The sequence below is a fragment of the Lepidochelys kempii genome, chromosome 10 (assembly GCF_965140285.1).
Source record: "Lepidochelys kempii isolate rLepKem1 chromosome 10, rLepKem1.hap1, whole genome shotgun sequence".
Taxonomy (NCBI): domain Eukaryota; kingdom Metazoa; phylum Chordata; order Testudines; family Cheloniidae; genus Lepidochelys; species Lepidochelys kempii.
The window spans coordinates 32,454,690-32,482,208 of record NC_136389.1 but is presented as its reverse complement, the minus strand read 5'-3'; the positions used below and the strand labels follow the sequence as shown (position 1 = coordinate 32,482,208).

The window sequence follows — 27,519 nt, the reverse complement described above, 5'->3', positions numbered from 1 at the left end:
ATAAAACACACATGATCTGGCAGCCGGGCACTCCCACCACAGCACAACCACGGCTGAGTGCTGGGCTGTGGGGCTCTCAAGTTGGCCAGCCACAAACTAAGGCCGCCAAAATCAGCAGCCACTTTGGAAACTGTCAGCCCTACCACCACCATGAACCCCAACAGCCACAACCTGTCAGACATGGGGAGGTGGCATGTGGGTGACATCTAGTGGTCACCTTGTGACACAAGAGTTATAGGGCTCAGCCAAGGGGATGCATAGCCCTCCCTATCTGGAGCAAGCTGTGCCCAACAACTCCGCATCTCCTCCTGTGGGGGGCTGTGCTCCTGGGCTGTGTGGGATCCAGCTCCTGCAGCCTACTGGGTGTTTGAGAGCTTGCAGCGTGGGAGGCCCTTCCCCATGGAGCACAGATGAGCTGGGCTCTCTATGGTCACCTCGCTTTCTTCTGCTCCTCCTTTGCCTCTGCTTGGGGCTGGTGCTCCCAGAACAGAGGGAAGGACAGCTCAGTGGTTTGAGCATTGGCCTGCTAAACCCAGGGTTGTGAGTTCAATCCTTGAGGGGGCCATTTAGGAATCTGGGGCAAAAATTGGGGGTTGGCCCTGCTTTGAGCAGGGGGTTGGACTAGATGACCTCCTAAGGTCCCTTCTGACCCTGAGATTCTATGAGAGAGGGGAGGCTGGGGAGGAGCGGTAGAAGGGTGTAGGTCTGGGAAGGATCAGGGGAGGGGCCCCGGCGTCCGGAGGAAAGACAAACCCAAGAGACAGATGAGGGCGAATTTCCGGAAGAGCCTCAGGGGCTGGAAAGATTGACTCCCACCTTCCCAAGTCACAGAGCAGCCTAGGAAATATAGACTCACAGGCCCTGAACAGGGAACTGCCCCTTCTCAGCCTCAACACATGGATCCTCCTGGAGAGCTGTGGGGTGGGAGGGGGCACACCCTCCTGGGGACCCACAGAGCTCTGTTAATTTTTCTGCATAAAAACCTCTTTGGCCCTGGCTCATTCCTGTGGCCGTGCCCAGGCAATGGTGGTGCCAATCTCATAGCTAGGGCCCTACCAAATTCGTGGTCTGTTCTGGTCAATTTCACAGTCATAGGATTTTTAAAATAGTTAGTTTCACGGTTTCAGAGGTTTATATCTGACATTTCATGGTGTTGTAACTGTGGGAGTCCTGACCCAAAAGGGGACTGTGGGGGGGTTGTTAAGCTGGTGGGGGTGTGTGTGATGGGATTGCCACCATCACTTCTGCGCTGCCTTCAGAGCTGGGCATCACAGCCTGCTCCACAGCCCTGCATGTGCTAAGTGGTCACAGACGTTTAGCTGGGCTCCAAGACACTCCACCAACAGGAGACTGTCATGAGTAATACAGACACCCAGGCCTTGGCACATAGGGACACTGGACTATCCCCAGAACCCGAGTCTGATACACAGGAGATCTTGTTTGCCCTTTTCTCATGTGCTCCTTCTCCAGTCCCCATCTTCCTCCTGTCCTCTTTCTCTCTCGGCTTTTCACCTGATCCTGAAATCACGGCATCAGCACAGTGGGATGAGATGGTTCACCTGGAAAAGGACCAGTGACGAAGAGAGACCTGACCAGCCCAGCCAGATGATGTCCCTGACTGGGGAGGTGAGCCAGGGTCCAGAGCAATAGCTGCTGTGGCTGACCTGCCGGCCCAGAGAATCCATCTGTGGCTGGCCAGTCACCCTGTATCCTGACATCAACAAAAAACGTCTCTCCCCTGTCTTTATTCTCCTATCTCTTCTCCCCTATGGGTCTCTCTGTGGAAAGCAGGAAAGTACGATTATTTCCCACTCAGAATTAAACAACTGAACTATGCCTTTCGCCCCCACCACGGGCTGTTTTGACAGAAAGGTGACTCTAGCTGCTGTTCCCTCTGTGGCTCTCTAAAAAGAGACCTTGGTAAGTTTGGATCATGTTTGTTTTTCCTGATCACTCAGTTTCAGTTTGCTGCCTTTCTCCCTGTTTTGATTCTTTCCCTTGAATGTGCCTCAATCGGTAAATTTCTAACCTGTGGCATGAATCTGCTGTGTCTGCTGTGGTACTAAGCAGCTGAGGGCTCTGTGTGCCAAACCCTGCACCTTTTTGAAAACTTTGTTGGACAGTGACAGGATAATGTTAACACCTTTGACTCTTTAGGCCCAGATCTTCCATCTGAATTAATACAAGAGGTCCCTCCTTCACCCTGCCATTCCAAGGGCTTGGTTCCCTTCTGTCCTCCTCCCTGCACACACATCAGGGTCCTCCATTCTCCCTACCATGCCAAAGGCTTGGGAAAGGACTCTATGGTCCAGAAGGACCCAAAAACCCTGGCCCCTCTGGGTTGCAGCCAGTTGTTCTCACCCTGACCGCATCCTGCTGCAAGACGAGATCAGCCGTAAGCCACTATGGAGATTCTCCTGGGCTTGCGCATCTCAGTTGTCTAAGGAGAGAGAGAGAGAGAGAGACACTGCCAAGTGCCACCGGGACCTTACTGCAGACTCTGTAGTGACTTCTGTTCTGGCACCGGAGCATCACCTGGCATTGCTGCCTCTAGGAGGTAAAACCTCTCCCTCCCCTCAACCTGACCTGCTGCAGCACAGCCAGGTAGGGTTTCAGATTGGGCTAGCAGGGCCTGGGGGTGATTCCAGCCTGTGGAGTTTGGGGAGACCTGTGCTGCAGGCCCTGGAGCACGTGGCATATAGGCACCTGCATTTCTCCAGTGTATATAGCCACTGCCCGCAGCCTCTTGGGTGCCTTCTGTGCCCTTACTGGTCAATGTTGCTGTCAAGCTGTACACAAGCATGAATACCAACCTCAGGGCATACTGTAAAGAGCCAGGGCACAAACCCCAAATTGGTTGTGAGTTCTGTACTTTGATTTCACCAAACAATTATTAAGTGTAAACTCCTCAGGCACTATAATAGCCTTAAGAGAGAGGCACACGTGGTAGCCCTGGGCACTTGGATCTATCCTGGGCCCTGTCCCACTCTGGAGCCACAAACACTAGAGGAGCGGACAGCTGCTGTGCGGTCCCCACCATCCTGGGGGCAGTGGGGCTCAGGCTTCCAGCTTCAGCCCTGGGGTGACAGACAGCAGGCTCCAGCCATGCGGTGGCAGGCTCTGGCCACAGGCTCTGACTTGGGGCTGCAGGCTTTGGCTGCACAGCGGCGCTCCCTGGCTGCAGGGCTCTGGCCACAGGGTTCCATCCCCCGGCCACAGGGCTTCAGTGTCACCATCCCACTCATTGCCCCTGGCTCCCACTACCTCCCCTGGCCCCTCACCCATCCACCCCATCGTCGCGGTCCTTGGTACCTCCCTACCCACCTCTCCATCCAACACTTAATTTGTCCCCCAGTTTGACAGGGCTGAGTAAGTCTGCTGTGAAAAGTGATATTTGTAACCGTTTTGCCAGGTGGAGCCAGCAGCAACAAGGGCCAGGTTCAGTATCTAGGGGTTCCTTATCAACAATACAACACAAAACTGGCTTGAGCCCCCACCCAGTGACAATTATACACCACCCCCTGGGCGCCTCTAAGAGGCAACACTTCTCCACTTGCAAGCACAGAGTCTGAGTGTAGCAAAAACTTTTAATAAAAGGAGGGAAGTAACTCAGCATTAATTTGGGAAAACACCACAACTAGGGTTCATAAACATAAACCATGAGCAAAAGACGCAGCCCCAAGTACATTGGACCATGTCCTTTTCCCCTCAGGTTCTTAAATCTAACAATCCAAAAGTCTCTTTAACGTGCCCATCCCTTCTCTGTACTCCACTCACAGTTGCTGTCCTTAGCCAATGCAGCCCCAGAGTTCAGGGGTTCATCCACAGCGTTCACTTCCCACCCTGTGTGGAGGGGCAGCGGTAAGGAGGAACCTTACACACTCCACTGTTTGGGCACTCATTGCCCCAAAGGCCAATTGCCATGTCTCTCTGCAGGGCTCTGCTCTGGCCCTCTCCACCTGCTTCCCTGCTTGCCACTTGCTGCACCTCTCCACCAGCTGCTGGGCTGGCCACTCACCAATATATCTTCAAGGACCCCCATCTAACACAGCTCTTAGTGATATCAGCTGTTAGTGAGGGAAGCTTCACTGCTGGTGCACACTGGGCAGTCTCTTGGAATAGAGACACTGTCCCAAAGTAGGTCTAATATTTAGACCTAGGTATCAGTGATTGCAGCTCTGCAGCATGAACAAAGCTCTCAGTTGAATCTAAATTAACTCTTTTATTATACCATGGAGAGAGGAGGCATGAAATGGTATCTAGATACCAATACCTACCTTCCCCCAACTCATTGGGTTTTGGAACCCAGGTCCCCTGCCCAGCGAGTGCCGTTCGGTTGAGGGTAAGTCCCTCCATCGGGCTATGCCGGGTACACTTCTGCTGCCCTCGGTTCACACAACCAGGATAACAACACTTTATTACTCCTGCCCCAATAACAAGGAAACTGGGGATCCAACACCAGCCACAAGTGATTATTTGGCAAGCAATCCCATCATGCTGAGCACCTAGGCAGGGTGGGTGTGTCCATGTAAACAAGATCAGCTCCTGAAATCTTTTTCCACAGCTCACCACTAGATGTCAGAGGAGAGCTCATTCAGACTCTACACTCTTTTCACTGCCTCGCAGCTAGCTAACAGGTCTGCTGCTGTGAAAAGTGGTATTAATATACAAATATCACTTTTCACAGAAGCAGACTTACTAATCAGCAAGTCTTAAAAAAAAAAAGAAAGGAAAAGCAATCAAAAAAGCAAAAGGATCAACAGAAAAATACAAGAATATGCAAAGCACCTTATTTGTGTTTCTATTTGGTTTAGATCCAGTAAAGGAGTGGTTCTCAACCAGGGGTACATGTACTCCTGGGCGTATCCAGAGATCTTCCAAGGGGTACATCAACTCATCTATATATTTGCCTAGTTCTACAATAGTTTTTAAGTGAGGTGAAACTTGGGGTACGCAAGACGAATCAGACTCCTAAAAGGGGTACAGTAGTCTGGAAAGGTTGAGAACCACTGCAGTAAAGAATAGAGGCAACGGTACATTATTTTTATTAAGTCTGCAAAATAACCCCTACATAAATAAATTACTATTATTTGGACATGTGTATGTGCATATTCATTTTTTTTCTAAAGTTAATTATTTTACAAAAAATTACCACACACTGACGCCACCAAAAACTTTATTGTGAGAACCCCTAGCCTACACTCCAAGCAACAAAGAAATAGAGTTTCTTCTTGTTAGGGCTTTTTATCCCTCCCCCTTCCCCCCCGGACTCTCAGCTGCGAACTCAGATGATGAAAGGACTTTACTTAGGGTGACCATATTTCCCTATGCTGAATACAGAACACCTAGTAAAATTACTCATATAATCCCATTCTAATCCCACGTGTCTCCTCTACTCTTCCTCCTCCCAACCAGGGACCTCCATTCTAACCCCACATGTCTCCTCTATCCCCCTCCCCCCAGGGGCCTCCATTCTAAGCCCATGTGTCTCCTCTACTCTCCCCCGCCCCACCTGGGGCCTCCATTCTAACCGCATGTGTGTTCTCTACTCTCTGACTCCCCCTGCCCCCATTTCTGGGGCCTCCATTCTAACTAGAGTTGCCAACTTTCTAATTGCACACAACTAAACACCGTTTCCCCACCCCTTCTCTGAGGCCCCACCCCCACTCACTCCAGCCCCCCTCTCTCCGTTACTTGCGCTCCCCCACCCTCACTCACTTTTGCTGGGCTGGGGCAGTAGGTCAGGGTGCGGGAGGGGGTGGTTAGCTCGAGACAGCTGGAATTAGGTTTTACTTTACAGAAGTTGGGCTATCTGCAGTGTTCTACCCCCTCCGCATCTATCATCGGCAATTGTGTAGTTAAGACAAAGGCAGATTGAGGTTGCAAACAGTCAGGTGATATTTATTAAGAGTAACAGTAACCGACCCCCTGCAAACTAAGATAATACAATAACAGCTTGGTTGTTAACCCCAATGATGTAAATGGGGGTGAACCCCACAGCCCCAAACCCTATACACAATGGGATAGACAGGACTAAACAAGAAGGACTATACCATATCTTTCAGACACTAGACAGGAGAACAGGAATAGGAACGCAGACGGGAACCAGAATCTCAGGGACAGGTGCCAGGAACAGAAACACAGCAGGAACCGGAACTCAGGAACTTCGGTGATAAGTAAAGTAGATCTTCAGTATGGTGTCTTCTGCCTTCTATTCTTGATCTCGTTGTCCTGCGATGCTAATTCATGTGATGATGGAACAGGTGAGTGGAGGTAAGTTAAGGGAACCTTGGTAGATATTACTGGTTCACCTCAAGTCCTAATACCACAGGGCTCCAGCTAATAGCAAGGCTGGTATTCTGTGGGAGGGCTTCTTTGCCTCACTCGGATGACCTGCTTTCACAGCATCTAGAGACAGAGTGCTGCTCAGAGGGTGATGCTCCCTTATATGAGTTCTGTGGGGTTTTTTTGTTTTTTTGAATGTCCAGATTCTACTGCCACGAGACATTACCTTTCCCACCTTTTCTTTGTTTTGGTGCCGAACTCAAAAAGAGAGCCAAAAAGCTGAAGGAGAAGGGGTGCCAAGATGGAGGACAGGTTGTCCTATTATCAATCCAAAATGACTACTATGGACACTTAATAAATTGAACCTTTCCTACGCAACAGGATGAGGGCTCCCGCTGGGGAAGCAGGCTCTGGGGTGCGGCTGAGGGGTTTGGGGTGCAGGAGGAAGCTCTGGGCTGGGGCCAAGAGATTTGGTGTGGGAGTGGGCTCAGGGCTGGGGCTTCAGGTGCAGGAGGGGGTGCAAGCAACCCTAATTCTAACCCCATGTTCCTCCTCTACCCTCTGCTCTCCCACACCAGGGGCCTCCATTCTAACCCCATGTATCTCCTCTACCCCTCCCCCCCCGGGGGGCCTCCATTCTCACCCCATGTGTCTCCTCTACCCCTCCCCCCATGGGGGGGCCTCCATTCTCACCCCATGTATCTCCTCTACCCCTCATAGAATCATAGAATACCAGGGTTGGAAGGGACCTCAGGCGGTCATTTGGTCCAGCCCCCTACTCAGAGCAGGACCAATCCCCTATTTTTGCCCTGATCCCAAATGGCCCCATCAAGGATTGAATTCATAACCCCGGGTAGAGCAGACCACTGAGCTACCCCCTCCCCCCGGGGGCCTCCATTCTCACCCCATGTGTCTCCTCTTTCCCCCCCTGGGGGCCTCCATTCTCACCCCATGTGTCTCCTCTACCCCTCTTCCCCCCCCTCCCAGCCTCCATTCTCACCCCATGTGTCTCTTTTACCCCTCATAGAATCGTAGAATACCAGGGTTGGAAGGGACCTCAGGAGGTCATTTGGTCCAACCCCCTACTCAGAGCAGGACCAATCCCCAATTTTTGCCCTGATCCCAAATGGCCCCCTCGAGGATTGAACTCATAACCCCGGGCAGAGCAGACCACTGAGCTACCCCCCCCGGGCCTCCATTCTCACCCCATGTGTCTCCTCTACCCTTCTTCCCCCCCCGGGGGCCTCCATTCTCACCCCATGTGTCTCCTCTACCCCCTTCCCCCCCCCCGGCCTCCATTCTCACCCCATGTGTCTCCTCTACCCTTCTTCCCCCCCTGGGGGCCTCCATTCTCACCCCATGTGTCTCCTCTACCCCTCTTCCCCACCCCGGGGGCCTCCATTCTCACCCCATGTGTCTCCTCTACCCCTCTTCCCCCCCCCAGCCTCCATTCTCACCCCATGTGTCTCCTCTACCCTTCTTCCCCCCCCCGGGGGCCTCCATTCTCACCCCATGTGTCTCCTCTACCCCTCTTCCCCCCCCCGGCCTCCATTCTCACCCCATGTGTCTCCTCTACCCTTCTTCCCCCCCTGGGGGCCTCCATTCTCACCCCATGTGTCTCCTCTACCCCTCTTCCCCCCCCGGGGGCCTCCATTCTCACCCCATGTGTCTCCTCTACCCCTCTTCCCCCCCCCCGGCCTCCATTCTCACCCCATGTGTCTCCTCTACCCTTCTTCCCCCCCTGGGGGCCTCCATTCTCACCCCATGTGTCTCCTCTACCCCTCTTCCCCCCCCCGGGGGCCTCCATTCTCACCCCATGTGTCTCCTCTACCCCTCTTCCCCCCCCCGGCCTCCATTCTCACCCCATGTGTCTCCTCTACCCCTCTTCCCCCCCCCCGGCCTCCATTCTCACCCCATGTGTCTCCTCTACCCCTTCTCCCCCGGCCTCCATTCTCACCCCATGTGTCTCCTCTACCCCTTCTCCCCCGGCCTCCATTCTCACCCCATGTGTCTCCTCTACCCCTCTTCCCCCCCCCCGGCCTCCATTCTCACCCCATGTGTCTCCTCTACCCCTCTCCCCCCCCCCCCGGCCTCCATTCTCACCCCACGTGTCTCCTCTACCCCTCGTCCACCCACCAGGAGGCTCCATTCTGCAGAGACACATGGGGTTGGACTAAGAGGCCCCCAGTGTTAACGGCACTACTGGGGCTCTGGGGAGCCCCCAGCAGCCTCAGCCCCTGGCGGGCCAGTGGGAGGAAGGGCCGGGACGGTGGCTGCGGGAGGGCCCCTGGGGGTGCTGGGCCAGGGCCCCGCCGTTTCCGAGCAGCCCGGCTCGGGGCAGGACTACATCTCCCAGGATGCCGCGCGGGGGCGGGGCTCTTTCCGCCCAGCGTGCCCCGCGCTGGCTGCTGTTGCGGCCGGACTCGGCGCCGGAGCTGTTGGCTGCGCCCCTCGCCCGCTCTGTCCCCGCTGTGAGGAGCCGCGCGCTGCCTGCCTCCCGCCATGTCGGCCCAGGCCCAGATGCGGGCGCTGCTGGACCAGCTCATGGGCACGGCCCGGGACGGTGAGTAGGGGCGGGCGGGGCCTGCCGGAAGCGCCGCGGCCTGGCCGGGGGCCGGCACCGGCCGCGCTGGGCCCGGGCCCGGGCAAGCGCCAGCGAGGGCTCTGCGCGGGGCCTGATCCCGGCAGCTGGGGAAGGGTCAGCGCTCGCCGTGGGGGACAGATCCGGGGTCCGACCGTCCCCTCCAGCTCTGCCTCCTGGGCTGAGCCCACCCCCTTCTCCCCCGCCGGGGCCCTGGCTCCTGGGCCCGAGTCTGGTTCCCAGGACAGATCTTCGCTCCTTTGCTCGCTTCCGTCCCAGCGGGGGCCCTGGCGCCGGGGTCTGAGCCCCTCTCCCCTGCCCTCCCGTCTCCCGAGCTGGCAGAGCCCCCGGTTCTCTTGCTGCCCCCAGCTGTGGAGGCTCCGTATCCAGCACCTGAGCTTTGCTGATGCTCCCCCAGCCTGTCTGCAGGGGCCCTGTCCAGCTGTGGCGCCTGTCATTGTCCGTGTAGAGCCCTCGGCAGCTGCTGGAAACGTCTGCATGAGTCAGACTTGTCCGAGTCTGTGGTTGTTTCAGTACCTATCCCGGGGAGAGGGGGGCACACTGACTGCCCAGGCCCCACTTCAAACAGGGGGTGTCTCACCAGGGCGTCTGCGGCTCCCCTTTGAACAACTCGGTTCAGAACTCCAGTGCCTGTTTGACACTTGTCTCTGTTTGTGTCAACTTGAGTGCCCACATGTGGGGTTTGGCCGACTCCTTGTGGGGAGCCCGGGTTTGAAAATGTGGAGCCTCTTCTTTTATAGTAATTAATCAGAGTAGCCTAGGTCTAGCCTGTGCAGCCTTTTTCTCTTGGGACTCTTTGGAAACCTCAGCAGAGGATATGTGCTTAGTGTGCGGTTCTGTAACAGAGACAATCTAAGCCTCCCCTAAAGCAGCCTTGAGTGCTTCTGCTATTGCATTGCAAGGTGAGCTGGAAGTCTGACTTTCCTGATTTAATATATATTTATTTGGAGAGACTTTCCGGCCATAAGCTCAGAGGAAAAGCTCTATCCTTCAGTCAGTGCTTTACACACAGAAGCATGTTAGGTAGGTTTGTATGTAGAAACTGAAGCTCATAGCAGTTGCCAAGGACAGGAATGTTGCATCCTATGCAAAACTATTTTCCTGCTATGGTTTGTATTTTCTTTTCTACTGAGCTACTGAATATTTAAACTCATTCTGGCACATTAGCAGGGCTGTCCTGGTTCTTTGCACTTTTTTTCGTAAGTGAATAAGTGCTTTTTCTTTCTTGTGTATTGAGTTGCTTTTGAATTGCTTCCCATATTTTTATTTCATACAAACTGAACAATTGTGGCCCCTCTATTTTATTTATAAAGGTTCAGTGTATCTTTGCCTGCCTACATCAATCTGCAAGGGAGTTGCAGAAAAGCCTCATGTTCATCGAGCCGTGAGTCACAACCAATTTTTAAAGCTGTTATAACAAAAAAAGTGTTTGCTTTTTTTCACAAGTAATTTTAAGAGTGTAGCTTAGAAAGAAAGAAAGAGAGAGAAAAAACCATTTTCAGTAGACACGACATTAATCCTGGATGCTTTGCAAATCCTAAACTATATTCATACTTTAGTATTACACATACCTGTGTCATATACACAGATTAGCTATAAAATTGTCACATACCATTGCCACTTTGCCTTTACTTTTATGTATCATTCCCCTGACTTCCTTACTGCAGGTGTGGGCAAGAAAACTTTTCCTTTAAAACTTTTCAACAGTGGGCATAAAATTCTGCAGCTGAGGTCTTGAAGAATGCAGAAGGGTATAGTATGTGTTGGAGCTCGCAGTGTGTATTGACTAACTTTGTTTCTTTTTTTTTTTTTGCTTTTCTGATATTGTCTTGTTTAAGTGGCTCCCAAGTGTAAAATGTTTTCTGAGGGTGGGAAGGTGGGGTGGGAAGTACATGTTTTGTGTTCCAGGCCAACACTTAAAAAACTTCATTCCTCACATGGCCTTGGAAAGCACACTGCATATTTAGTTGTCCAAACCAATAGGACTGAAGCATTATCTTATTGGATTAATAAATAGCAGTTGCCTGTAGAAATTGCCAGGCACAGCCCTGTTTTGTGATTCATGGCCCTCTGATAGCATGGGTTTCAGTATCTCCTGCCCCTATCCTTTGTATATTTAAAAGAGGAAAATAAAAAAAATTGTCATGGCTATCAGCCAGGTTGTCTTTTTTCCCTGGCTAGGCTGTCTCTTTGCATTGGTAACAGGCCATGGGCGCTCTCTGGCTTTCCAGCACCATATTTAATATGTGGTGTACTGGTCATCTAAATGCAACATTCATATTTCAGTTGCCAATTATAAAAGTTCCAGAATACCTTATTCTCCTCTAAGCTTTTCCAAACTATCTTGGGGAACAGGAACATGAAGTATTTTTAATCTACATATTGAGGCGAAATGATCATACCAGCACCATCATGCTTTATCAGCATTCTAATGCTTTCTTATTTAAACCAACACATGAATTTCAGGAGATGAAACGAGGCAAAGGGTGAAGTTTACAGATGATCGTGTCTGCAAGAGCCATCTCCTGGACTGCTGCCCTCATGATATCCTGGCAGGAACAGTAAGTGTCTGTCTTCGTAGTTGTAAGATATGGTGAAATAAAAGGCAATGGAAATTGTTCAGATCACATCCCTGTGCCATATATACATCTTAGGAGATGCCAATTAGGAAAGATCAGACAATCTCTGCAAATTCTGAATGTACCTAGTGCGTGAATTTCAGCATGCCCATCTGTGACACACACACATGTTGCTGTTGAAAAAATCTGCCTGTAGAATTATGTGGAAGTGGTCAGAAGTGAGGGATTTTAGTAATCCCGTATCTGGTGCTAAAATAGAACAGTCTTGTCAGTTTGACATACTTGGTACCTTTGAAACTTTCTAATGCTGATATGGGACTTTATTAATCAGGAATTAAAAGAGGATAATATAATGTCAGTCAACATGGATTTATGGAAAATAGATAATTTCAAACAAACTTGGTATCTTTTTTTAATGAGATTTGCGAGTTTGGTTGATAAAGGTATTAGTGTTCATGTAATATACTTGACTTCTGTGAGGCATTTGACTTGGTATCATATATTTTGATTAAAAATATAGAAAGATATAAAATTAACACGCCAAACATTAAGTGGGTTAAAATCTGGCTAACTGATAGGTCTCAAAATGTAATTGTAATTGGGGAATCATTGCTGAACAGGTGAATATCTACTGGGATCCCACAGGGATTGGTTCTTGAACCTATGCTATTAAACACATTGTTTGCTTGCACCAAGCTTACCAAGAAATCCAGATTGCCCTATCTGGATTTCTTGGTAAGCTTGGTGCAAGCAAACAATGTGTTTTCATATGGCTAAATATAAATGTACCCATCTAGGAAGAACGAGTGTCGGCCATCTGGGGACTGTAGGATGAGGGACTCTGAGGAGCAGGATTTGAAAAAGATTTGAGTGTCATAGTGGATAATCAGCAGAACACCAGCTCCTAGGGTGCAGCCAAAAGGGCTAATGAGATGTGTGGATACCCCAGCTTTACATATCTTGAGTAGTAATAGGCGATTTTTACCCCTGTGTTTGGCACTTGTGCGACCACTGCTGGAATACTGCATCCAGTTCTGGTGTCCACAAATCAAGAAGCATGCTGATAAACTAGAGAGCGTTCAGAAAAGAGCCACGAGACTGACTAAAAGATTAGAAAATCTGCTTTATAGTGATAGACTCAAAGGGCTCAATCTATTTAGTTTAACAAAGAGACGGTTAAAGGGTGACGATCACAGTCTATAAGTATCTACACAGGGAGTGAATATTTGATAATGGACTTTTCAGTCTAGCAGAGAAAAGTCTAACGTGATCTAGTGGCTGTGGAAGTTGAAGCTAGACAAATTCAAACTGGAAATAGGGCATAATTTTTTAACAGTGAGAGTAATTTACCATTGAAACAATTTACCAAGAGTCATGGTGGATTTTCTATCACTGATAATTTTAAAATCAAGACTGGATTTTTTTCTAAATGATCTGCTGTAGGAATTATTATGGGGCAGTTCTCTGGTCTCTGTTATAGAGGAGGTCAGACTAAATGATCACAATGGTCCCTTCTGACTTTGCAATGTATGAATCTTAAATGGGACACGGCTGCTGCCCCTTCCAGCCCACCGTCTGTCTTCAGCAGGTTGGATCAAGGCTCATTTGTGGAACTCAGAGATGGTTTTAAACAACCTTGTTTCTCTTTGATCTAATTTAATAATTCAACTCCCCAGCTTTCCAGTCTCCAGTCTTACTGCATGTGGCCCTGTCCTGATGGATTCCCTAGGGAACAACTTTCTTTTGATGGGGAATATATTCAAGTATTAATGGCATTTTGTAGTTCACTGTAATTCAGTTCTTAGGACTGGTTTGGCTAAGTAGGATGTTAGTGTGTCAGAGCAGATTTTGTTTAATCTGCAGATGAAAGAAGGAAACCAATTGCACCTCCCTGCTTTTCTAGTTTCTGCCTCCCTTCCTGGGAAAAATCTGGCTCATCTTGAGTGTTCAGTTCAAATGTATTCTATAGGAGCAAAAAAGAGGATGCAGGATTTTGATGGTGCTGACAAGATTTTATGTAATTAAAAGTATCCTAATTTGGGGTGGCTGAGTAAAGATGAAAAAAATTACTTATGGAAAATGGATACCACCAGACAGATTGCTGAATTACAGTAAACTGGGATATTCTTTCAGAAGAAAATGAAGCATGTCTTCTGTCATTGCCACATGAGAACTAGACTGCTGCATGCTGGAGATGAATTCAAATACTTGAATTCTTCTGTAGCCTTCAGTGTTCCCTGTAATTTTTGACAGGCCATGTGTGCAAAAAATTTCTTCTGTGCAAATTTTTGAAGCAGAGTTCAAATTTGTGCTCCATGAGGCAAATGCGCCCAAGCGAGTAAAATGCTTATACATTTAAATAGTTTTAATTTGCAATTTTTGATAATAGTTTTACAGCATGTTATTTTATAAGTAAAAAGAACAGGAGTACTTGTGGAATAAATTTGTTAGTCTCTGAGGTGCCACAAGTACTCCTGTTCTTTTTGTGGATACAGACTAACATGGCTGCTACTCTAAACTTATTTTATAAATGTCATTTTTAAATACTTAGAAAAAGGAAATTTAACCATTCTTCATGAAGCAGAAGTTAGCTTTCAGCATTACGCTTTATGATCTTTTTTTATAGACAATCACGAGCATATTTCAAGCACATATAGCTTCTGCCCATTGGTGTCCACTTTCATCTTTCATTCTATATACATGTCTGAAAGATTTTGATAAACATATAATAAAGACAATTTAATAAGTATGCCATTATGTCAATTTATATGGATTTTCAGATAGAGACAACATAAGTAAAAAAAGAAAGACAAGAGTTTGTGTTTTTTAAATTTAAAATTTCCCTAAAAAAAAAATCAATAAATGATTATCAGCCAAGAATAAGATATGTAGTTACAAATGAATTTTAATTTCTTATTGGTCGAAATATCAAAGTCTGCTAAACTAATCTTACTGTTTTTCCCTGCGATCTTTTTCATTTGCCCATTCAGTATAAACACTGTCCAGATCTATCAGTTCTCCATCCAGCTGGTAACTCTTAATACAAAGCCCTGGCTGGGATGATTTAATTGGGGATTGGTCCTGCTTTTGAGCAGGGGGTTGGACTAGATGACCTTCTGGGGTCCCTTCCAATCCTGATATTCTATGATGCTATGAATACACATCAGCATGTCCAAATGATCTACTTGTAAACAATTCCATAGTTTGTTTTTTAGAGTGTTCATTAAGCTAAAGCCACGCTCACAGTCTGCACTTGATGCTAGGAATGTTCCTCCAATATCCATCAACTTTGCAAGATCGTGAAACTGTTCGTTCTGGTGAGCAAATGTCACCATATCTGGGAAACTTAAAACCGATTGGCTTTTGATTCTTTTGGCTACTGCAAACTTGAAGTCATTGTACTGACTGACCAAAACAATCTCTTTAGCAAGAAAGTCTTTGTATTTTGAACATAGGGATTTGACCTAATGAATTCCAAAATTGAAGTCACGCTTAACTATTGCTACACAATCAAAAGCAGACCACTTGTGGACTTCATCCTCTGGAAACCTATCTGCCAAATGTGCACACAAGATGTTTATGAAAGTTATTATGGAATTGGTATCAATTTCATTATTTTCTTGAGAGCTCATATCTAAGAGAGCCTTAACTTTGTCACTCCATAAGACTGAATCTCCAAGGTACTGTCTTCTGATGATGTTCAGTTTACCTCGGGCAAGGTGAAATGCTTCAAGAGGCATAAGGCCCCATTTCTGGAGCAGCGTGGATAGTGAAGCCAGCTCCGACAAAACATCATTCAAAACTTCTAATGTTATTCGGTATTCCATGGCTTTCAGCTTTTTGTGGCAGTATTTAGAAACCGGATCAGTATCTTTGTCTTGCTCAAAATATTCCAGAAGAGGATTATAGTTGCAAATAATTGCTTGAAGTGCAAAGTGCCTAGATAACCAGCGCACTTCACTGAGTGGCCTGAAAGCCACTGACTCACATTCAGAAGCATCCACTATTTCCTGAAATTTGCATTTTCTCTTGGATGACCGATAGAACACTGTGTAGATGGTCCTCATTAAGGTTTCGATGTCTCTTATCAGCTTGATCTCTTTCCATGCCTCGGAAATCCCCTAAGTGTGGAATATCATGTTTCAGCTGAGCCACCACGCCATTGAGTTTGCCCAACATCACGGAGGCACCAATAGATGTGAACATCACCATCTTCATTGGATCAAGTTGGTGTTTTTTATAAAACTCTTTGATTGCAGACACTATTGAAACAGCATCAAGTTCTTGCAATCGTAATAGTCCACCAAACGAAGTTTTATAGTCTGCAGAATATAGGGATCTATATTTAAAGTAGAGTATCAAGTATCTGTTAATGGATATATTAGTGCTTTCATCAACAGCTAGAGTATGAAACGTTGCTGATGCTATTTCATGCATGAGGTCATTTTGGACAATGCAGTTGATATTTTCAAGAAATTAGAAAGCATAATTTTTACTTCTCCAGCTCACTGGTATGCGCACATACTTTTCCCTGTGGTCATTAATATCCTGAACAGGAAGCATTGCGCTGTTCATTTTAATAGCCAACAACACACTGTCAATAAATACCTTGATTTCTTCTTTGAGTGCTTGCGTTCAAGATTAATTTGCATCCTCTGCTTGTCAGCTGGACTTTCAAGAATCATGCTAAGCAATCCACTCCGTAAGGAAGGGTTTTTGTTTCTAAGATTTGTTCCACCATCTATATGAGACTTACTTGCCAGATGATGCTTTAAGAAATCCAACTTCCATACATCGTTCTACATTCTTCCTGTTAAGTTCTCTTGAAGCTCTGGCATCTTAACAATATACACAAATGACTCTGTCCTCCATCATCTGTGAATATTTCACAAAGTTTAACAAACATTACACTATGTGACTTCCGTATAACCGTCTCTATAGTCTCATCCAGCCATCCAGATTTAAATGAAGTTGCTGTTCTTTTATGCTTTAGACCTCTAGACAGTGACATTTCGGGATTGATTTTTTTTACCGGATTGGTTTATTTAAAATTAATACTTTTATTATATGGCTACTATTTCAATGCGCTTAACAGCGTGACTCGACAAAAGGGCAAATGGGAGATCATTCAGATCAGGATACCGGAAATTTGTGCGTAGCTCCGATCATTTCCATGCATCTGTGGCAAAAAAACCGCCGGAAAATGGTAAAACATCACGAGTAAATGTATGATGTCCAATGTCTTTGAAAGATTTCAACCACGAAAACAGCACTTACCTTTTTTGTTCATTTCTGGGAAATCTTTGCAGTTCCTTAGCAACTACAGCCAGGCATTTTGACTTATTCGCACATACTTGAGTTTGTACATAGCCAAATGAACAGACTACAAGGAGATGTGTGCGTCTCAACGTGATCAACGTTCCATGTTCGAAATGCTGGTGGGGAGGGGTATGATTCATTGCCCTCCTTTCCCTCCTCCTCCTCCTTCCCTTCCCCCCGCCAGCTAGTAGAATCTGGCTGTGTTGATAGATGGCAGGCGAACAATGTCAAAAGTCGCCCGTAAATGATATTACGGCCTGGCTCCAATGTAGCATTTCATTTTTGTGTGTGCGCGGGGTTTAGGTGCATGTGCACAGCTTAGAGGGACTTGCTTTCAATGGTAAATATTAAAGTATTATAAAATCAGTCATTTTATATTGCTGTAGTCAAGCTACACTGCTTAAAATGCAGTTACAATTTATAGCCTTGCCTTTTGTAATATGGGGGCTGGAGCTGGCATGCTTGCTGCCAACAGAGGAAAGATTCAGTATTTAATCTTTAGATTGTACCACCGATAGACCACTATAAAATCGTGGTATCAGTAGGAGCAGCTGTAGCAAGGCTGTTTTGGCACTTGTGACAGGGCAACTTCTGCAATATCGTGGGTGTATCTTAAGAGTTTGTATTATAAATGCAAATGTTTGTGTATTATTGTATGTAATGTTTCAGGCAGGGAGATGTGACTAATGTAGACTCTGGGAAGGGCTATGAGCTTCAAAGGACTAGTTGAAACAATGTGCCAGACAAGAATGAACTTTTAAAGTTTCCTAGGGGAAGATCTATGCGAAGGTATATGCAAAAGTACCCCCCTCTGGTTATGCAAAAACTCAGCCTTGAGGAGGGGACCTTTGTCTGCTGATCACCTGTTCCATGAGAACAAGGTTAGCAGCCCAAATGGTAATAAGGAGTAACTTCCAGAATTCTGGTTATTCTTGTTTTGAATGGGCGTTACCGTGTTATGAATTTGTAACCACAGAGAAACATCTGTCGTGTTTGAAGGACTGACTCCTACCTACTCCGGGGGGGATTTTGCACCAAAATATTAAAAAGTCTGCACACAATGTTTTAATATTTGGCATATTTTGTTTGTCAAAATAACACCATATAATCAAACCATTTTCAATTATTTTGGTAATTTATTTCAACATACTTTTCAGCAAGTGTGTCTGTAACAATACAGATAACAAAACAGATTCAGGAAATGTTTTTTGAAAAATGGATTCCTTACTAGGCATATTGGCACATCTGTGTGGCTCCACAGCAAGCAAGAGGGACAGAGTCTTGCATGCATGCTCAGCCTTGCCCCCCGACTCCCCCTCCCGCCCTGGATCCAGGTGTGGGTCAAGCAGGCTCAGCCTGGCAGAATCCAAGTATGGAGGAGCTTTAGTGTTGGGGGGATACAGGTGTGGGGCAATTGGGCTGCGGTTGGCTTGGTGGGGGGTTCTGGGTGCAGGGAGGTCCAGGTGAAGGTCATTGGGGCTCAGCAGATGGGGTCTGGAAGTGGAGAGCGATGGGTCTCGGCATGGGGCTCAGTGGATGCGGCTGGGTACTGGAGAGTGAGGCTTGGTAGGGTGCAGGTCTGGATACAGTTGGTTGGGACTCAGTGGGGTTGGGGTCCAGGTGCAGGGAACTCTGTAGTGTGGTCCAGGTGCAGGGTGATGTGTCCTGACAGCTGGAGGTGGTCCAGGTACAGGGATGGGGATCCGGATGCAGGGGAGAACTAGGGGTGTGTGTGTGTGTTTGTTTGTGGCCGGGGGGGGAGAGGGTGTGCGATCTGGATGCACAGAGGTTGGGCAAATGGGGATGGAGCTCCACCTACAGTGATCCCTCCCCCTGCGGCTAGAGAGTGATGGGAGCAGGAAGTGGAGGAGGAGTGCAGAGATTCCTGCAGCCAGAAGAGAGAGCCCAGCCCCACCTCCTGAAGTGATTTACGTCTCCCCGACACCTGAACCAGACGCATGCCCTGGGTGTGTGAATCCATTTTTTTGCGGGGATGTTAATTTTGAATTCCCTGAGTAGTAAATGATGGAAAGAATTCATTTAGCTTCTCCCACAACGGCCTTGTGTTCCTTAAGGGCTTCTTTAACATCTCAATCGTCCAGTGGCCCCACTGATTGTTTAGCAAGCTTCTTGCTTCTGATGTACTTAAAAATTTGCTGTTAGTTTTTGTTTCTCTTGCTAGTTGCTCTTCAAATTCTTTTTTGGCCTGCCTGATTATAGTTTTACACTTGACTTGCCCGAGTTTATCCTCTTTTCTATTTTCCTCAGTAGGATTTGACTACCAAATATTAAAGGATGTCTTTTTGTCTCTAACAGTCTCTTTTACTCTATTTAGCCATGGTGGTTTTTTGGTCCTCTGTTTTTGTTTTTAACTTGGGGTATATGTTTAGTTTGAGCCTCTATTATGGTGTTTTTAAATAGTTGCCATGCAGCTTGCGGGCATGTCACTCTTGTGAATGGTTTCAGAGTAGCAGCCGTGCTAGTCTGTATTTGCAAAAAGAAAAGGAGTACTTGTGGCATCTTAGAGACTAACCAATTTATTTGAGCGTGTTGTGAATGTTCCTTTTAATTTCATTTAACTAGCTTCCTCATCTTTGTGTATTCCCCTTTTTGAAGTCAAATGCTACTGTGGTGGGTTTCTTTTTTCTCCGCACAAGCATTTTGAATTTAATTACATTATGGTCTCTTTTACCAAGCAATTCAGCTATCTTCACCTCTTGGATTAGATCCTGTGCGCTATTTAAGACTATAGCAAGCATTGCCTCTCCCCTTTGGGTCCAGGACTAGCTCTCCAAAAAGCAGACCTTTGTGGTGTTTAGAAATTTTATCTCTGCATCCTGTCCTGAGGTGAAATGTTATCAGTCAATATGGAGAGAGTTGAATCACCCATTACTATTTTATGGCTTCTCTGATCTCCCTGAGGATTTCACAATCCCCATCACCATCCTGGCCACATGGTTGGTAGTATATTCCTACTGCTATACTCCTGTTGTTCAAGCATGGAATTTCTATCCATATAGATTCTGTGGTATGGTTTGATTCATTTAAGATTTTTATTATATTTGACTCTTCGCTTTCTTTCACATGTAGTGCCACTCCCCCACCAGCATGACATACTATCTCATTCCTATATGTTTTATACCCTGGTATTACCATGCCCTGTTGATTATTGTTGTTCTACCACATTTCTGTGATGCCTATTATTCATCTAATACCAGGCACTCAAGTTTACCCATTTTAGTATTTGAACTTCTGGCATTTGTAAACAAGCATTTATTAAATTTGCCAATATTTAATTGTCTGCCTTCATCTGATGTAATTGAATGGGCCTCTTTTTAATTTAACTTTCTCTTCAGTTCCTACCTGTACTTCATCAGCTTCTATCCTCTCCTCTTTACTAGGATATAGAGTATCCCCATTTATAAATCTTCCCCTAAGAGATGTTTCAGAGTAGCAGCCGTGTTAGTCTGTATCCGCAAAAAGAACAGGAGTACTTGTGGCACCTTAGAGACTAACCAATTTATTTGAGCATAAGCTTTCGTGAGCTACAGCTCACTTCATCGGATGCATTCAGTGGAAAAATACAGTGGGGAGATTTATATACACAGCGAACATGAAACAATGGGTGTTACTGTACACACTGTAACGAGAGTGATCAGGTAAGGTGAGCTATTACTAGCAGGAGAGCGGGGGCCGGGGGGAGAAGGAAGAGGGAACCTTTTGTAGTGATGATCAAGGTGGGCCATTTCCAGCAGTTGACAAGAATGTCTGAGGAACAGCGGGGGGAGAGGGGGAATAAACATAGGGAAATAGTTTTACTTTGTGTAATGACCCATCCACTCCCAGTCTTTATTCAAGCCTAAGTTGCTCAAATAAATTTGTTAGTCTCTAAGGTGCCACAAGTCCTCCTTTTTCTTTTTCCCCTAAGAGATGTCTCTGTATGAACCTTGTGCTGTTCTGCACCTGTTGGCTTTTCCCCAGCCCTTAGTTTAAAAACTCTTGTATGTCCTTTTTAATTTTACATGTCAGCAGTTTGGTTCTATTTTGGTTTAGGTGGAGCCCTTACTTTCTGTATAAGTGTCTCCTTTCCCAAAAGGTTCTCCAGTTCCTAATAAACCTGAATCCCTCTTCCAAACATCACCATCTTATCCATGTTTTGAGATCCTGCAGTTCTGTCTGACTTTCCCCAGTTCCTTTGTTGTCAACCTCCAGAACTCTCAACTGGAGAAAGTGAAAGCATTTTAAAGAATGCTACCCTGAAGGTCCTGGACTTTCTTGTTAAGAGAGTTGGTGAGGGAAATGTCAAACATGGTCTACGTCCCCAAAATTTGACAGTTCGATGGTGGTTAGAGGAACTTGAAGCATGTGAGAAAAGACTGTCTCTCTCATCACTGCCTCCAATCCTGCCATCATTTCTGTTTCAACTTTCCATCCTAATAAGCCATCAGCTTTTTAGAAGCCAGGTGTGTGTATAAAATTTTGGTAGAATTTGAAAGAGTTGCTTTAGAAACCTCTTGCTCAAATGATCGCAAATTTGAATCATCATTTCCCCCCCCCCCCCATGAAGCACAGCAAATTTAAAGGTAAACATGCAGATTTTAGAACATTTAAAAAATCGTCCTTTAAAAGAGAAGTCTTCTCTGCTATAATAATTGTATGAAATTAATCATCAGCAAGTGCTTTGCTGTGTCCAGATCCCCCCCACAGTAAAATCTTGGCTCAGTTCTTCTCAATGTGATGGTCTCAGCAGAATGAGAACACCCCATGGAGTTGAATACATCCTGAAAAAACAGAACTGAGACGTGTGATCTGCCCCATTCGTGTCAGTGAGTGTTCTTGTCACCTCCTCCCTGGTGCTTAAGAGCCGGTGATATACCTCAAGCATGCCTGTTCTCAACTCCTCGCACCAGTTTCAGCATGTAGTGTATTCTTGTGTATGTTCCTAACATGCTAATTCTTAGCTCCCCCCCAGAAGGGCAGGACTGGCTCACATGGGGGGAGCCGAAGGGGGTCTCAGACATCCCCAAGAGAGGCAAGGGCCCCCAGATCATGGCATGAATGGGGTGGCACAGAGAGGGGCTCAGACACCCCCAGAGGGGAGAATGTGGGTATGACCAATGCCCCTGCCCCTCCCAATTCCCCTGCCACCCACTTCTATGTCTCCCCTCCCCTTTCACATGTCTAAGCTATCATCTTTTCAAACAGAATTTTGAGCACCTTCTGAATTTTCTGCTATACTCATATTCCTCCTCCTCCTCCCCCCGCAAGTCCTTTGACAGGGGTGTATTGTAGCAATATACCTACTTTTTTGTTTGTTTGTTTTTCAGATTTTTGCCCAGAGTTGGATTTGAGTTTACAGTGCCTCAGTATTGCTCAGATTTGATGGCTGTAATATGTCCTCTTGAGCTGTGCAGGTCCTATGAGTTGTGGCTGGCTAGCAAACCTCTTAAGCACACTGTCTGCACATTTGTGTCGGTGGGTCCCATGCACTACCTGGGGGGTTAAAAGTCCAGCTAATCAGACCATGTGACCACACTTGGAACCCTGTTTTGATCCCTAGGTTTGCTCAGAGAAAGTTGGTAGAATCTGTCAACTTAAGAAAAGCTAGTGTTTTTTATTTTAGGAGGGCTCTACCTTGGGAACCCTTTGCCGAAAGAATCTCAAATTTGGATCATTAAACCCACCCGGCAACCCCATGAGGCACACCAAATGTCAAGGCAACTCGAGTAACCATGCCGATTTTAGAGCACTTACAAGAGTTAACCTTTAAACAGAAAGGTTCACCTTAACTGTAGCAGAGCTGGCTCTCTGCTGTAACAATTGTGGCTTGCGCCAGTTTGATTTATCTGGCCACTATGGATATTTCAAGGAAGCATGGAAAGTCATTATCCTGGAGACAGGGAGTCCGCTCACCAGGCTCGTGAATGCCAGTGCCAGGATGGAATTTCATACTTCCCATTGGACTGGTTTGTTAACAATCCACTGGTGGGAGAAACCACCTCTCGGCAATATGATCAGACTTGTTGGTTCAGCTTCAGCTTCCATTCTCTTTTTTTCTGTCTCATGACTGCTGAGCCTGGTTCCAAACCTGTGTGGCGTAGGGAGCCAGCACAGAGGTTTCCAGTGAGGAAAACATTGTTTAAAGCTTTTGCGGTCTGTTCCACCTTGTGGGTTGCGACAAGCTACAGTTGTTTTGTTGTCACCCTCCAGAATTCGCAACCAATCAGGTGGAGAAACATGGAGAAGGGAGATGGACTATTGCACTCTTGGAGGCTGATGCTTAGCTGGAATTTCTGAGGGACTACTTGTCCTGAGGTGAATGCAGATAGCTCTGGCCTGGTGGTCATCTAGATTGCTAGTGGATCTGCCAACAGATTGCCATGGAACAGACAATGGCAGCACTTCTGGAGGAAGTGTCAGCTGGTAATCTTCCCTAAATTGGGTAGCTCTATTAACTGATCATATAGTTCTGAAAGCGACAGAGTGGAGCATCACCCAGAGACTTGTATTGGCACAAATTACCATTGCCTGCTAGCAAGAGAGAGTGGCGAGCTGATGAAACCTGTGGCATGGCAGAGATCTCATCCATGAGGACCTGAATTTTGTTGATTTTTTTCTTTGGGCAACTCACAACATCCAAGTTACTTGTGAAAGATGCTCTTAGGGGTTAAGAGTTCTTGTGATGGAGTTATTGAATCTGCAGGAGAGCTCCTTAGAAACATGTGATGCCCCAGGATCTGGATGGCTAGGCAAATATGGTGACTCTGCAACCAGTAGGTTTTTAAGGTAGGGAGGGGGTAAATCTTAGTGCATTGTTAGCCGTTTTGGTAGCTATGCTGAGACATCAGTTGCATAGACCACCCGTGAAACAGATGATAGTCCAGAGGACATTGCCTGTAGTTGATAGCGGTCATCTCTTACAGGATAGAAATGTTTAATGGCAGGGTAATATTGGCACATGAAGATAAGCCTGCTTGAGGCCAATGGAACATGAAAAATTCTGGGGGATTGTTTCTTGATCAGAAGGGCCAGTGTTCTATCAGGAAATCAACTTGGTGCGCTGAGGTAAAGGGCCCCGTGGAAACCTCCAGACGTCTAGATTACCACCAAAAATGTGGAAGAGAAATCAAGGCTTCTCTGCTGATTGAAAGCAGGGTGATTGCCCCAAGGGAGAAAAGTTCAGAGATGCATTGCTTTTCATGAGATCTGGAGAGAGAAGGGAACAGTGTGGAGTGAATTGGGGGACTTCTTGAAAGTGAAGATTTGAGCCTGAGAGCTTACCTCTCAAATAAGAGAAGGTGTTATTTCTGCTTGCAAAAAATGTTGAACCTTGTTTTCAGGAGAAGATGGTTCTAGGTTGTGACTGGACCTCCTTGTCTTGTGAAAAATCCTCCTCTGGCTGGTGTTGGAAAGGAATTCTGATAGAATAGCCCCACAGAACGAAAGGGGTGAAAGGACACTCGCCGGTCTGATGTTGCTGAAAGCTGTAATTACCGTAAACCGACCTGAAGCCACTCTAGATTCCTTTGGAGATATTAAGCTCGTCACGATTGTAACATCTTAGTAGTCCTTCAGAGCTTTTTCTAGAGACTTAATCCAAATGTTACCCAGTTAAAAGGATCTTGGAACAAGGCTGCTCCTGGAAGTGGTGGCTGTATTTAAAGGCCACAGCCTGTCTCCATTTGGCAGCTCAAGCTAAGAGTAAATGGCTTGATAAGTCAATTAGAGCAGTTGTTTCATTGTTAATAAACTCAGATTATGTTGATGTCACAAGTCATGATTTTAAAACTGATATTTCATCTCTGTGTAGCCTGTCTTTTGTGTTAATGTGCTTGCTTCATTCTGAAAATTTCAGTTCTCCTCCTCTGTACCTGTTCTGCTAGCGTGCATGTGACTCACACTGCTCTCTTGTTCACACAATAATAGAAATTGGAGCTGTCCTCCATCATCATGGGGCTGCTGCTGCAGGATTAGATCAGACATTTGTAGGTAGTTCTCTAGGTATTCTCCTCAGTTCCTGGCTAGCTAATTTAGAGATATTTAGTTTTAATCTTAGTCCTGCTCAACCCCCTAATCATCTGGGTGTATACATATGTATATATGACTCTGCAAGCTCTGATGGAATTTGTTCTCCACTCATACATGGGCCTTTGGCTCTGGAGCTCTCCAGATGGTAAATGTACTTTTTTCCATTTTAAATAAACCAAACCAAGTGCTTGGTAGTCAACACTGATAAATGCAGGGATGAAACTAGAGGGGTCAGTTGTAAATATTTTAACTAAAACCTTAAAGCCCCTTAATTTTTTTAGTTGATAACTGTGGAAATAGATTTAAAAATTGGGAGCAGATGGCAGAAGTGATTGAAGCCTCTTTTGACAAGGGGGCAGTCCTACTTAGTGTCTCGTTAGCAAGGTGGATTAGTTTTAAATCAAAGCGATTTTATATCTTGTATTTTAATTGTTTTGTGTTTCTACCTTTTAGGTGTTTTCCTAAAGAAAGGTTGATTCTCATTGGTTGGTAACCATTAACATATGTTGATTGCAACTAAATGTAGCCTTTACACTACTTGGTGCCTTTTTTTTTTTTTTTTTTTTTTGCTAACCAGGAGGGTACACTATATCTATACGCCTTCATTTAAGCAGTTATATAACTCATCTTATATTTATTCTTAGTCTTTATTTTTTTACATTATTTGTTATGTTAGAAAATGAGGAATGATGCATTTCTTATTTCCTAAACTAATTTTTAACTGTTAATTTGTGTCAAGCGATACTTGGATTGAAATTCAAATGCAATTAAAAACACACACGAACAGCATTTCTTGTTTTTATTGCATAAAACTACCTTTAAATATGTTGGATGCATAAGAAAAGAAAATTTATCAAAACATGTTTGGCATTTAAAACTAAGGAAGTATTACCTGTAATTAGTTGAATTGACATTGTTGTTCCTGGTCACCATGTCCTTCAAGATTTTAGAACAGTAGATCTCACCCTCTCATACCTAGTTTTATTCGTAGATTGGAAGAGCTTTCCTGTTTTTTCAACTCCTAGTTGGTTTCCTAACTTCGAATAAACTAGTCATTGGCCTGAAGTAGTTGAATAAACTGAAGTAAAGAAAATATTCTCTCTCCACTTGCAGAAAAGGGTACTGTTGGCAAAAACTGGTTTAGCATTTCAACAAACTCTGGTTCCAGATGCTTAGCTGGTGATTTCCACCAGTTCAGTAGTTTGACTTTCTTCAAAGCTGGTCAGCGAACATGTACTCCTTAATATTTTTTTTGTTTAATTTACATGATTTTAATAATTTAGGTCTTAACATAAATTATAAATAAGTTGCATCTGAAGAAGTGGTTTTTTACCCACAAAAGCTTATGCCCAAATAAATCTGTTAGTCTTTAAGGTGCCACCGGACTCCTTGTTGTTTTTGTAAGTCTTAACATAATTTATCAATTTCAAATGTAATTGTAAATAGGTGTTTCGTTTTTTTTTTAATAAACTTGTAATTTAAATTACAAGGTTTTTTTATTGATCAACGCTGCTTGCTGGTCCGGTCATTCGTATGGGCTTGTGCAAAAGAGGCCACTGCGTTGGTCCAGTGGGACTTCAAATCCATAGCTGCATTAGGCTAACCCTGTGAAAGGGAGCTGTCAATGGAACTCTTAATACTACTCCGCAAGTTAGCTGCTAGCATCCACATGGACATACTGGTCACTGGCTCCATCCTTTCACCTTCAGATTGAGTTACTCTTAACCAGGAAGCAGCACCTGAGTGATAGGGTTGTATTGGGTTTCCTTGGACACTTTCTCAGTTACCCCGTTGTTAATGCATTTTTCCTGTTGCCCTTTAATATTAGGAGTCAGATAACTAGTTCATTCTACCTGCCTCTGACTGTTGAGCGATATGTTTTGCTTGCATATAGTCAAAATAGTGCTACTTCAGAAGCACCTGGAAGAATAATCCAGCCAGACATGTCTCTTGTGGCCACTTCTCATATTGGTAAATCAAGAAAGAAAATCGGTTTCTAAATTGCCTTTGTGGGTGTGATACATGAAATGAGCATTTACATAGCTATCAGCAGTTAAATATCAGTGCTTGTTGCAGCAGTAGAAAGTTCTTTCATTGACCTTGTCTTTACTTTCCCATAGCGTATGGACCTGGGAGAATGTACAAAGATCCATGACTTGGCACTGAGAGCAGATTATGAGATTGCAAGTAAAGAGAGGGATCTATTTTTTGAGCTGGATGTAAGTATTGTGATTTTTAATTATTTGTGTGTAAACAGCTCAGTGTAACTTCTGATATCAGATTGAGCAGCAGAGTCCAGCTGACGTTTCTGCTAATCTTTCTGTTTACTGTACTATTTGCTAATTTGTAGTCATGTCATGTCATGACTTTCCTCATGTCAACCTGATGCTGAATTGAAAAGTTAAAATTAATTATGGCATTTGCAAAACCTAGGAACAAAAACAGGCTACATTCCTTTTCTGCTCAGAACTGCCACTGCTCTCAGCAAGGCTAGAAATATCATGCTCTGATGGGCTATGAACAGGGGTGAATTCTAACATTAGAAACCTGCTCTGTGTAATCGTACCTTTGCCAGCCTGTGCTTCCGCATTGATTTTGTGCATTGGAACTGCTCAAGCGTAAAAGGAATGCTAGTTCTCCCATCCTGGCTGCTCCGGCGTGTCTGTGTGCACCCGTTGTCCATGTCGTGGTGTTTCAGTGCACCAC

General features: G+C 45.6%; 1 protein-coding gene across 5 annotated transcripts in view; it reads left to right on the top strand.

Annotated features, from left to right (window-relative positions):
- Positions 1-8,627: 8,627 nt before the first annotated feature.
- LUC7L (LUC7 like) overlaps positions 8,628-27,519 on the top strand; it is a 36,821-nt gene continuing 17,929 nt past the window's right edge. The window contains exons 1-4 of one of the 5 annotated variants that reach the window (XM_073362712.1): positions 8,628-8,848; positions 10,201-10,271; positions 11,354-11,448; positions 26,934-27,032. In XM_073362712.1, the coding sequence (XP_073218813.1) occupies positions 8,643-8,848; positions 10,201-10,271; positions 11,354-11,448; positions 26,934-27,032 (471 nt within the window). In that variant the 5' untranslated portion in view covers positions 8,628-8,642. Of the gene's footprint in view, positions 8,849-10,200; positions 10,272-11,353; positions 11,449-25,948; positions 26,035-26,933; positions 27,033-27,519 lie in introns of those variants that run through there. The other 4 variants (XM_073362714.1, XM_073362713.1, XM_073362715.1 and 1 more) reach the window with 4 other exon arrangements.